We start from the raw sequence: 13816 nt of genomic DNA on the forward strand, positions 1-13816 counted from the left end.
TATAGCACTTTAGAGCACACCTTTCATTTTATTAAAAGCACCTTATCAAGCACTTTATTTAGCATTGCACTTTAAGCATGGATTTGCACAGTAAAACATTTGCACACAAGAAATTTAAATATTTATTGACTATTTATTGGGAATTTTAAAATCAGTTGGTAGCCTTATTTCAGATCCTGCACAGCTGCTCCTTATCAAGGAATGTGGTGGTTGTCTGTCAGAAGAAAAGAATGGTGATTGAAATTGTGATTAAGGTTTACCAGTAAGGAAAATGAATGCAAATGTGTGTGTGAAATCTAGGGATAAAAGTGGTGCAAATAAGTGTAAGGTAATGATTACTCACCTTTCTTGCCTGTGTCCTCTTCAAGGTGTATGGGCAAATGTTTCCCTGGGGGTCCAGACACCATTTAAAGGTTCCGGGAGAGACCATTGGTAAAGAGAGTGTGGTGAATCTTTTTGTGCTTGGGTTTCTGGGTTTTTATAATATTGGGTTTGGTGTAACATTAAAGTGTGAAATATTTATTAATATGTAAATGTGAAATGTATTTATGTATTTATTTATTCTTATTGATATATTGTATACTGTGGTGGAAGGTTGGGATTTAATAATTTACCTGATAGTGGAATAATGGTTAAGTCTGTGACAGCTGAACATATTTAAGGCTGCCAGTTGTCATTAGAGTGTGGATTTTTGTGCTGTGAAGAAGCTCGACAAATTAATCGTTGTAAGGAGAGCTGTATAGGAAATAAATACTTTTTGTTCCACTACACTTGCCTTGGTCCATCTCACTGTGTTTCCAGCCGCTAAGGGCCGCCCTGTTACACTGGCCCATGTGTGGATTACGTGTGGCAAACCTGATCTGGGCCACCAAAGGGCCGTCATTCTTTGCGGTTTGTGGACCGTGTGTAAGTTGTGTGCTGGCCCAGAACAGTTTCAGCTCTGGCCCCAGATGTCACCCTACTGTGTACCTTAATCAAGCCATGTAATAACAACATGTGCCGGAACATGATAGCACAAATGAAACATGACAAAACTCTGTTCAGACAGTGAATGGACTGATTTTTACATAGCGCTTTTCTACTCTCCCAGATTACTCATAGTGCTCTATACAACATGCCACATTCACACACTTTCTCTAAACTGAGTGCTTACTAACTACTTTCATACACATTCACAATCTTTACATACAGCCTGGAGGAGCCAGGGATTGAACCAGTAACCTTCCAATCATTAGATGACCCGCTCTACCTCCTGAGTTACGGCCACCCGGTGGTAAATATAACTAAACCCTCACTAGGTTTTGGATAAAGTGTACACTCACACAACTGTCAAACCTGCATTTGAAATGTTGGCTACCATAGCAGTATAGTATTGTATCATGACATTTGGCCTTTCTAACTGAAATAGGAAAATAGGAACATAAATAGTACCATCATTGCCAGACCTGGCCCACATCTGGTTGACATATACCCTGCCATGACACCAGTCAGTCAGAATTGCCAGATTGATGCTGGATCCGGGCCAGACCTGTTTTCTATGAGCCTTGGCCAGCTAAACCAAACCACAATTGGGCCAGATGTGGCATGCCATCATACAAATAGTGCCATCTACACCAGGCCTTGCCCATATCTGAATGACATACCACTTAGCATGCCAGAAGTTAGCCAGCAGTGCTGGCTTAACACCAGATCTGGGCCAGACCTGTGTGCTATGTGGGCTGTGTGTCTTCTTTGTAGGCTTCTGACTGACCAATATTTCCATATGGTTAGGGTTATAGTCTTTGCCATAGTCATGGCATTGTGTTTTTTGTGGTCCCATGCAGATAATTTTCAAAATGAAAGCAGAAACCCATTTAAAAAACGAACTTTTACTTGTGGACATAGCCTAAGGCACTACCTTGTTTTATAGAGTTTAAAGTCAGGTGCTGGCCTGCAAGCCACTTTACAACCCACTTCCACCTGCTGTTATGCTGTGTCTGACTTCAGTATCAGACATAGCATCACACTGTCAAATCTGTTGACGCTGTTCTGTTGTAGGGGTCTTGTTGCTGCTTTTCTTGAATGCATTTTCATGTAAACACTCATAAGTGCCTTATATTCTCCATTTTTTTGAGTGGGTGGCCATACCATTCAACTTATGAATTACTGTACTACAAATGTGAAAAAAGTGTTAAAAGATAGTTTAAGATGTATGTACTAATATCAATAACTAAACCTTTAATACCTATATATGAAAGGTTTCGTTCACTTTGACCACAAGTGATCTGTCCAAGATATTAATAAGAAATGTTAGCTAATACAGTAATAAATTTAACATCTGACAAACGGATGTAGCATTTATAGCATTTATAATAAGATAGCATATACATTTGAAAACTGGCAGTCACTGATCATTAAACATTTCAATGTGAAGGTCCTTAAGCTGACTATTGTTACAGTGTTGAGCTATGTAAATAAAACTGAACTAAATTGGATTGCATTTGAACCCCCTGTAGATCCACTGCAATGCTTTGTTTAATGCAGAATAGAAAGAAAGAAGACTAGAGTTTCAGGAAAGTCCTGAACGCTCTTGGGACATTCTCCAATTTTTGAAAGATATGGAAAAGAGCTTTGCAGGGCCTCCTAAAAATGTGATATAAATCTTTCAAGAACATATAACTCATAGCTGTAGGATTTTCTATGAGATTTATTGAATTGCATTCAAGGCATTTTTAATATTTTTTTATTATTTATATATTTTTTAAAATCTATAAGTTTCAACATCAGGTGGGTTTAGACTGTATATACCGTGTGATGTGTTTGTTTGCGTAAGAGCAGATATATATATATATATATATATATTTGTATTTGTATATGGTTAAGTGTTTTGTGCACAGAGGTGATCTAACGTCTCCCTGGCACCAGCAGAAAGGCTTGTTGTTGTTATATTATGCTATTAGAGCCATTATTGTTATCATCATTACTGTACCTTTGCTAAGAGACCCTCTCTCCATTTCCTACTGTTTATAGTGCGCTTTATGACTTTAGTCGATTTTGTTTTCATTGCACACAGTATTTTTAGAGTAATGAGTCTGACAGTTGAACTCTCTCATTCTCATCACATTTATCTGCTTTGGTTTCCCCTTGGCTTAAGTCACTTAGCTCTCCTTTTATCCAAAGTGGTGATTTACAAACACCAGTTTGTGTCTGCAGTTCTGTTGTCTGCCAGTCTGACTAGCCAGCTGGTAAATATTAAGACCATGTGTGTAACCATGTGTATGTGTGCGTTTGTATTTTGATGTTAAGGACTTGAACTCATCTCCAGTGTTGCTATTTATTCAAGAAAAGCAACAGTTTGTATAGTTTCAGAATGACATTTAACCATGTGACTTTCTCAAATAACAATCTCCATTTACATGCATTAAATTTGAAATTGATGATTGAGGGTTTGAAGGAAAATAATGTCAACCAGATCTTTGTGTTTAAGGATCCAGAGGACTGCATCTTATAAACAGCTAGTAAATTATGTATGTGACACTAATACCATTTGCATTTCCACACTCAAATCCTATTCCGTGATTTACTACATACAATATTAAGCAGTATCCTTTTTAATTTGGTCTTATTGTACTCAGCTGATGGATTAAAACTAAAGGTTTTCTTTTAATATCTTTCTTCTTTGGGAGACAGAATATTAACCTCTTAAGCCCCAAGCCTACCTGATCTCCTGCTTTTTGCCCCCGTATCAGGGGGCGTTGGGGCTTAAGAGGTTAAGAAAAATGTTTTTAAAAGGGAATGACAAGAGAAGCTAACTTTAATTTGTCAATAACATTTTCAATACTAGAGTAAGTCATGCAGAGGTGTATTGTAGATGTTAGTGAAGCAGCACCTTGCTTAGTTGGTGGAAGTTGGTTTCATGTATAAATAACTATATATTCTGAATCTGCAGATTCCCATCCCTATGTCCTACCACCTTTCCTTTTGCCTCCCTTGGGTACTTACTCTTGAGAATGCATTTATTCCTGTCCCTGTAAATAATATCTGTTTATTTGTTGGGGATCAGTTGCTGTGGTGTGATTTAGATCATGAGCTGTTTTTCTTTCTCCCCATACTTTTCACTTCTCATCATTCGGATACAAGTTGATGTAGGTTTAAATTCCCCAGATTTAAAAACTGAGCAGGCTCTTTTTAATATTTTGTAAGATATAGATTTTCTGGCAAAGTTGAATCTTCTTCTTGAGGGTAACCAGTGGGTTTAATTGTGAAGTGGTTTTTCTTTAACAAACAAAGACTTCTGCAATAGTTCACTTCATTTGTCATCTGTGGTCATCAAGGCTATTTGATGTTCCTAAGCTGACCAGTGCGTTTATTCATTATTTTTAAATATGTACAAGGTTGTAGATTTGGTCAGTCCTAAACATTTTTATGATCTCTCTCATAGGTTTATTTTGTTTTTTCAGCCTAATGATTGCTGGTTGTAAAATATGTATTTGTCTACAAACCTATGGACCTAATTGTCATTTGAAAAAAACAATGACAACATAACTTGGTAGTTAATATAGCTGACTCACACATGGGGGGTGTGTGATAAAGTTGTTTTGATAAAGTAGGGTTGTTTTCTTGAGGGTGGGGAAATACAGGAGAATCAGAGTGATATGTGTGTTTACATAAACAAGTACGAGGCTTACACATATGAAAGGTTTTGTCATCTGCAATGCAATGGAAACAGGCCCGCAGCAAATTAGCAGACTTACTGTACAGTGGAAAAAATAATTATCTGATCCCCTGCTGAATTTGTAAGTTTGCTCAGTTCCAAAGAAATGAAAACTCTCATATTTTTATGGTAGTTATATTTTAATGGAAAGAAACACGATATCAACCATATATACAGGAAAAAAACACATTACTTAAAAGTTTTAAATTGATTTGCATGTCATTGAGTGTTTGATCCTCCACAACCCAGCCAAATTTCTTTCTTCCACTATGTGTCCATGTGGCATATAGATTTCAATTGATCAATGAATCAATCAATCACAGACACTGTTACAATAAATTACAGATACTACTGATCTCACCTTGTTATATATATATATATATATATATATATATATATATATATATATATATATATATATATATATATAAGCACACCCAAAGCATCAATTTCAACGAAGACAGACAAGACCAAAGATCTGCCAAAGGATGTCAGGAAGACCATCAGGAAGCTCGGTTAGAAGGCAATGTTGGTGCAGCTATTTGGAAATGGAAGAAATACAAAATGACCAGCAATCACCCTTGGTCTGGAGGTGTTGTGTCATGGCGTGAGGATGATAAAGAAAAAGGTGTTCCTAACTATAAAAGTTAGGAACAGTTTTCCTGTGTGAGCACATTTACAAATTCAGTGGTGAATCAAACAACTATTTCCCTCCATTGTTTGGCTGTATGTGAGGTATAAATTCACACCCTATTTTTTGCATTCAGCAAACTTCCAGCAAACCATTCAGTAAATTTTCTCGTAACTGTTTTCAAAAAACCTGAAGATCATCATGATTGCTTCCAAGTAGTCCCATACCATCATGGCAACTTATCTTAGGTTTTGTCACCTGCATTTCTCATTTCTGCCACTTCAGCTCTAATCGGAAAGGTCACGTCAACAGATCCAGGGGACAGATATATGGACAGATAGCTGCTCTGGACAGTTTTCCACAGTGGCAGGATCTTACAGTAGCAAAAGTCTCATGTTACTGGTGTCTTATTTCACTAGCTCAGGGCAGCAAGTGAAACTCACTGCCCTTGGGTACGTGTCCTCTCTTCTCATTATCTGTTTATCTACCACTCAATAGTCTTTTACCATTTCTCCTGTTTATTTTTCTCCATATCACTTAGACATGGCTCATGATACTGCCAAAGCTAATGAGGTAAATTAGTGTACTTTTCTGAACTCCCAGAGGTTAGAGATTTTTTATTATGTTACCAAATGCACAACAGTAATATTATATGATATATTATATGACATATAATATATGTGATTCTGCAGTCATGTAATGTATAACCCCACACAATACTAGCTGTTCATAATTCAGATCTGTTTGCTGACTTTCAGAAATCAAATGTATTTGCAGTCATTTTATACAGCCACACTTCAAAGCAGATAAGGTAAAGAAGAAAAGAAAGAAAAGAAAAGAAACGAGGAATGTTATAGTTTTTCTTTTACCTCTGTGTACCTGGACAATCCTGGCATGATAAATAGTATATATTAAGCTGAGTCTCATTATTGTACAAATCACTTTGGTTAACCAGATACATTTTATTATTATCCATAACATAATACCATGAAGAAGGCAGCTGATTAGTCCCAGATTTATTTTTCAACATGACAACAACCACAAACATACAGCCAGTGTCCAAAAAAACTATGCTCTGCAACAAGAAGAGCAACGAGTACTGCAGCAGATGGTACAGTCCTATGGGCAGAAATCTGTGCCATCAGAAACTGAATTTGAATAAGTTAAATTTGAAATGCTCGGATTGAATCTGAATTGTAACTTGAATAAATGCTTTTAAAAACTGAATATGAATTAGCCTAATTTGAAATTCAATTTATTGGTTTGAAAATGATCATCACTAAATTGAAATTGAATTTTATATTTTGAAAATGAATTTATTTGCTTTAAAACCGTATTTTATCCTTTAAAAGTTTAGCTCTCGAATAAGTTCAGATTCACTTCTCACCATTCAGTTTCAGTTCTACAATTCAGTTTTTGGGACTTAGATCCAGGTGATCCAGTAATGCTGCACTAATGAATTAGACTAACTATTCACTTTAGCTAAAGTTATGAAGTTAGCTAAAGAGTTGGGATGCTGTGTAAGACATAAATAAAGCTAAAATACAACGTTTTGGACACTGTTTTGTATGTTTCCCTACTGTAGGGGTCTCTACAAGCATACAGGGCTCTGACAGGGTACAAGATGACAACTTTGGAATTCTACTAGAAACAGTTGATCATATTTGTTTGTCAAAGATGAATCCAGGGCAAACTACGCTAAATTTGCGTTTTTAGCTAACAGCTACAATAAGCATAAAAGTTACCGTACGGCTATCATTTGTTAACATGACGCTTGTTCTTATACATGTAATACATTTATTACCAACCTGAGAGTTTATCTGCTGGTCATTCGACATGACAAATGACTTCTGAAGTCTTAATTCAGCTCAAGATGCTGTAGATTCCCATCAGTAACACTTTCGGTCAGTAAAACGTAGTTCTATTAATCTGGGCTCGATTACTCTTGAACCGAAACCGGATGTAAGTCAAAGGATAAAATACGGTTTCAAAGCAAATAAATTCATTTTCAAAATATAAAATTCAATTTCAATTTAGTGATGATCATTTTCAAACCAATACATTGAATTTCAAATTAGGCTAATTCATATTCAGTTTTTAAAAGCATTTATTCAAGTTACAATTCAGATTCAATCCAAGCAATTCAAATTTAACTTATTCAAATTCAGTTTCTGATGGCACAGTTTTCTGCCCATAATTTTCTTTTTACTTTTATAAAGGTAACTGACACATAATTTAAACTGAAAAACAAAACAGAGTAACTGTATTTTTCTGCACTTTTTTTTAAGTGAGTAATTTCTGCAACACAAGTCACAAATTAAAGTGCTACATAAAATTTCAAATACTCTCTGAGGGCTTCTAGCGGACGTGCGCGGCATGACAGAGTGGGCATGCTGAGAACATAAAACAGAGACAAGTATAAAAAGAATCAAAGACAGAAAAAGTGGAGGGGGGTATGGAGCATGTGTCACAACAGGATGCTGGGTTTGTTGACAAAAACAAACAGTGCTGCACACAATGCACGTCAGTTGCACGTCATTCCAAACAGTACACAAACAGTGACGGTTGTGGAAAAGTAGGGGTCACAGCACAGTGAACAAGCTTTTCAGGAATCATCCCTGATAACAGTAGCTGATAGGAATTGACACTGTAAGGGTCTAGATCATAGATGTCAAACTCTGGTCCGCGAAGCCAATACTAAATTATTATTAGAGCTGGCCTACTGGTATTATACAGCTAATATATATATTGTTTAGTATTAAGCTTTGCTTGTTCCATATTCAGTTTTTCAGCAAAACTTGTTTGAGTCCATAAGAAGAGATTCATTCTTAAATCTGGAGGAAGATTTTTTTTTTCAGTAAATATTGATGTTAGCCCGCGACCTTGTTCCAGTTTTGAATTTTGGCCCACTGTGTATTTGAGTTTGACACCCCTGGTCTAGATGCTTGCACACTCTATATACAGTACTAAGAAAAATACTGAGTCACCCATCAATGTAAAGGAAATATATTAGGAGGTAGACTTTCTTGTAATTGTTTTAAAGTGGTCTTGAGCAATAGTTCTCCAGGCTTTCTGAAAGTCTTTCAAACCTTTTCTTTAGACATTGGCTACTGACCAATTTCAGGGGAATGTTTCTTTGTTTGTTGAACAAGCATTGACCAGTGAATGATTCAAGCATCTATAAAAGATATCCAGCTCAAGGGATGAATCAGTGTTGTGTCTACACAGATAGCTTATCAAAGAATCCGTTTTCAGATTGTGTCTTTAACCACTAGCAGCTTGTTGCAAGAGCACTTCCCTATCAAATGAAAACTAATCTCAGCACGTTGTGCAGTGTATCCCTACAAAATCTGAGGAAACTGGACAAGTGTAGGAAAAACGTGGTAACAGGCCTAGAAAATACAATCTACTGCATCTGAACAGTGTCTGATGTTCATAAGAAATAGGAACAATATCCAGCAATGACCTAACTGGACTGGGTCTAATGGAATAATCAATCAGAATTTTTGTCACTAACATGTACAGTGAGGTGAGGTGAGAAGGAGAACAGTGGACATGTACAGTCATCTGTAAATACTCATGAATAAGGCCCTGGAGATACTTCTCCACTTGGGGCACCAACAAATTCCAAATTTGGAATAGATACTCCACACTTTTCCGTCTGAGGTAGATGGCGTCACCTTTGGAAATGCTATTTCTGCTCTTATCTGCTCTACACTTGACTACATTCTGCCCCTTTGCAAGCTGAAAGTCATTACTCAATGAAGCCAACAGAATCACATTTTCTCCAGAAAGCAGAGAAAAGATGCCAAAGACCACCAAACCCTCCACTTATGACTTAGTCACAGTAGAGTAAGAATACAACAGCTACCTTCTTGCGAGCAGGAAAAATCAACAGCTGTGATTATACTGAACTTTTTTCACATTCAGCAACAAAATGATTTCCCAGAGGTTGACAATGAAACAGCTTTAACCTCTGGGAGATCACATTGCAACGTGATTGCACAGGTCGCCTGGTGGGAGGCAACCTGCCTCTAAACAATCACAGTCAAACTCAAAGTGACAGCAGTCTGTCTCAGACAGGTTTGTAAATAAGTACCTTCTCATTTATAAATGCAGACAGATTGCCAACACACTGCAAACAGCCTGACTCCTTGGGAACTGGACTTAACTGGTTGCCAGATGGTTGTATTCTGATTATATTCCTAAATAACAGCAAGCTTTTTTAGTGTTTTTCAACTGCAAACTGATAGCAGACTTTCATTGCCATATTGAGACACCAAAGTTTCTTTAAACATGGCAACTGACTGCAAGTGGTTGGAGACCAGCTCCTTATATGTGTGTGCTTTTTAAAAACTTTCTTGACAGTTTTTCTTCTGTGAGAAATTTGGTCTCATTTGTTTAAAAAAAGAAGAACATTTTAACAAAAGGATTTGTACAAAATTGTTCATTCTCCTTTCTTTGTCACTTGTATTTCTCCAGACATGTCAATCCAAGGTGTTTGATCTATCTGATGGAGTGTCGCAGTACGCATGGTTCCCCTGTCGAGTGGCTGATTCAGCCTGGGGATATTATACATACTGGATCAAGGTAACACCAATATCCATGAAATATAGTTCAGATGACACCTGAAAATTGCGCTTTTGGTTTGAGTGTTCTTTGTAATAATGTCAAACTGCTGTACTGATACTGACAAAGCTTTAGAGAGTAATCAGCATTAGATGCCTGGATTGGGAAAGTATCTGTGTATTAGATACTAAACAAATTAGGATAAATCTAGTTGTACACACAAACACAAACATGTGACAAATTTTACTTAACTTTGTGCTTTTCCCTTTATTCAGGCCCACTTTTCTCATCCCATGGTGGCAGCAGCAGTAATTATACACTTGGCTGCTGATGGGACTGGCTTCATTGATCAGACACAATGTAATATTACTGTTCAACTGGTGGACACCAAGGAGGGGATCCATAGCCTAGGTGAGAATTATCTTAATGTGTTTTCAAACTACTACTTACCTCTGTATCAGTCTAAGTGAAATGATGAAAGCATGCGTCATATAGAACACCGCCAACTTAAGCATGTGTTGCTTTCATCCCTTTGTTTTTTAACTTGATTGGCTATCTCTCAGTTACAACACGGTATCAGCTTTTCATCACCAGCTGCTTTGTAGGCCTCCTCTTCTTTTTGATCTTTGAGGTTGGTTAACATCTGCTTCTGTCCCCTACCTTCCCTATCTCGACGTCAATCCACAATGTTTTGTCTTCTGCTCTCGGCCCCAATATCCTCTCCACAGGTGAGTGGCGTCTAAGCTGTCGCACAAACCCTTTGGTCATCCCAGTGAGTCATGACCTGTCAGTGGCATTTTACCACACCAAGGCTATCCTGGTGATGTTTTCCTCTCACCTCGTGGCCATCTCCGGCGTAGCCCTGCGTTCCTTCCAGTCTTTTGACCCCATCACAATAAGTGGCTGTCAAAGCAATGAGATCTACAACCCCACAGGACAGAGGTGAGGCTAAAAAAATACAAACCTAACAGCGCTGTAAAAGATGCTAACATATTTAACACAGATGTCAGTCGAAAGCATGCAAAATCACATCATGAACATGTTATGTCACACACACACACACATGCATGCATGTATAATTTACACTATAGTCAAGTGTTTGTATGTGTTTTGGAGGAATGCAGGTGCATTTATACTAGTTTTTAATTTATTAAATAAAAGAATAAGTCTTGTTTCTGAGTCACAGAGCTTGTTATGATATGTATTTGCTGTCAAGTCACATATTTATGCATACAGACAAACTGTTATTGCCCCCAAACAGCCTGAATTCCTTAGGCAAGCTCTCTTTAAACATTCTTCAGGAAGAGTCCTCCAGGCTTTTTGAAGGACATTGAAAGCTCTACTTTGGATGTTGGCTGCCTTTTGTTGTGTTCAGGAAGATCCTGCACTGTATCAATCAATAATGTTAATATCTGGGCTCTGGGGAGGCCAATCCATGACTGATAGTGCTCCACTTTGTGTTTTTCTATCCAGGTATGCTTTTACTGGATTGGGAGTGTGTTTGAGATCATTGTCATGGTGAAAAGTGAAGATTTTGTGTTTAAGGTGGTATTGCAAATGGTACTGCATGGAGAATCAAACTCTGACCATGCTTTATGTATTTGTAATTCTATAAATCTTTACAAAATACAGAATCCCACTGGCTGAAATACAGCCACAAACCATGACTGAGCCTCCACCGTGCTTTACAGATAGCTGTAGCCACTCACTCATCATCTGTTGTCATAAATGAGTGAAAAAGGCAGCTAATGTCCAGAGAAAAACTTTGAAAGGACCCCCAGAAATCCTGGAGAACAACTACGTAAATTTATTTAAAAAAAAAAAAAAAATCTTGATCCTTTACTCAGTACTGCATCAAACAAGCCTTCCAGACAAAGTATTTTCTTCTCTTCATATATTTTGTATAGATATGTTTACATATATATTCAGCACATGCTGTATATATATGTAAACATAAAAGACAAAGTGAACTAAAACCTGTATGTGAACATTTGAATCTGAAATGCATTAACTATGCAAGTTAATGAGAGTTCAAAAGTGTAATATCCTTGGCAGTTCATTGGACTTCTTAACTTATAAATTTATAACCAGCTGCCAGCCAGCGTTCAACGCTAACCTTTCGTTACAGTTCAATTTGCTGTTGTGTTAAGTTATAGCTATTTTTTTCTTTTTTTTTTTTACAAAATCCAAAAATGTTTTTTCATCTGTAAATTTCTTCCATTGTTCAATAGGGCACTGAGGCTGCGAGCTGCGGTTTCTTCAACTCTAACTTTAAACTGGCCATCAATCAGGCATCAAATTGGACGCCAAGTACAGAGCACCATTTCTAAATTGGAAATTATACCATGAGATGCATAAAGATTCATAGCAGCTGAAAAGAAAGCTTCATAATAATAATAACTTTAATAAAAGCCAATAAAGATGCTTACATCATTTTCAACAGCTGCTGGCTGAAACACCAAAACAGTTATTACCTATTTGGCTGTAAAATAACAATTTTGAGCCTGCACTACCTCCAAGTACCCACTCACAAACATACCAAAAGAAGACCACACACACAGTCAGAATTGATCAATTTCCACACCACCGTCACGCACGCAACAGTTCACAGGGACGATGATTCCACAAACCTTTCAACAAGAAATGCACTAATACGCACCACAATACCCAAAGAATGGATGGTCTGAAGTTCTGTGTGGAGAGATAGAGCTGTTTGTGGCTTTTGTTGTGTGCCAGTTAGACATCCAAGTGCACCTAAATAGATTAAAACTGCTGTGCATCTGCATCAGCCAGGAAATTGTTTGTTGCCGCACACAGAGGCATAGTTGCTTTCTCCAAGACTTTTTGCCGACTTTTCTTTCTTTCATATTCTCTCAACCTGATCTAATTTCCAGAAGCTCGTGAAAACGCTGCTTATATGATGGCAAGCCAAAGAGACAATACCCACTTATCTTCAGAAGCTCTGAACATGCTACAAGCTGAATATGATAATATAGTGCAGCTCAGTGCCGTATAGACATGAAGAATCCAGGCTTTCTGTTTTTGTGTCTTAAGTCTGTTTTTCTTTAACCCTTAAGGACCCACAGTGACACTGGTGTCACTGCCTCTTTACACTTAGAGACTTGGTTATATATGATTCATTTGATATAAGACCCCCGTAATTTTCATGAAAGTAGAAATAGGTCTGGGCTCTTAAGGGTTAATCAATACCAATTCATCATCTACATTATACTGTTTATATCCCACTTTGAAAGCTGCTTGTCTCTCTTCTACATTTTCTTTTATTCAGTTCTCACATACTACACATCCCTATTCCCTTTCCCTGATTTGTTACGTCTCTGCTCCTCCACTACTTCTGGTATCCTTTTCTGTCTTCTCATCCTTTACTTGCACATGACCCTCCTTTCCCTCTAACTGCCATCTTCTTCTTCTTAATTCTCCCCTTTTTTGTGCCTCCTGCGCCCACTTTCCTTCTCTCATTCTCCTGGGCTGAGCAGCATATTTCCCGTAATACTTATGCCTCCACAAAACACCACATCCCCTTTTTCCCTGAGTTGTTAACTACAGGAGCTATTAACATGACTCAGTTTTATGTCCCAAGCTTGTCTGCAAGCAAATGCACACACACACACACACACACACACACACATATGTATATATGTATATACATATGTGTGTATATATTGGTTTTGTTTCAGTTTGTCACACATTTCTTCTCTTAACTTTTACACTCATCACCAGAGTGAGAACTCTTGGACTTATTTGTCCCCCCAAACAACATTTCTCTTGAATTCTCCTTTCTGTCATACAAACTATTCCCCTGTGGTGTATAATGTATTCTCATTTGCAGGGAAGGAGGCTAGTTTTCCAGGTAGTTAATTGTAATTTATGTCATAAATTCCAGAGTGACTAGCAAAAAACCA

At 37.4% G+C, this 13816-nt stretch overlaps 1 protein-coding gene across 1 annotated transcript in view; it reads left to right on the forward strand.

Annotated features, from left to right (window-relative positions):
- The window catches only part of pappaa (pregnancy-associated plasma protein A, pappalysin 1a), a 97407-nt gene that overhangs the window by 49094 nt on the left and 34497 nt on the right, over positions 1-13816 (forward strand). The window contains exons 11-13 of the mRNA XM_006788979.3: positions 9807-9914; positions 10169-10304; positions 10622-10835. Of these exons, the coding sequence (XP_006789042.1) occupies positions 9807-9914; positions 10169-10304; positions 10622-10835 (458 nt within the window). The remainder of the gene's footprint in view (positions 1-9806; positions 9915-10168; positions 10305-10621; positions 10836-13816) is intronic.

Source organism: Neolamprologus brichardi, chromosome 7 (assembly GCF_056152115.1).
Source record: "Neolamprologus brichardi isolate AB-2024 chromosome 7, ASM5615211v1, whole genome shotgun sequence".
In the NCBI taxonomy this organism is placed as follows: domain Eukaryota; kingdom Metazoa; phylum Chordata; class Actinopteri; order Cichliformes; family Cichlidae; genus Neolamprologus; species Neolamprologus brichardi.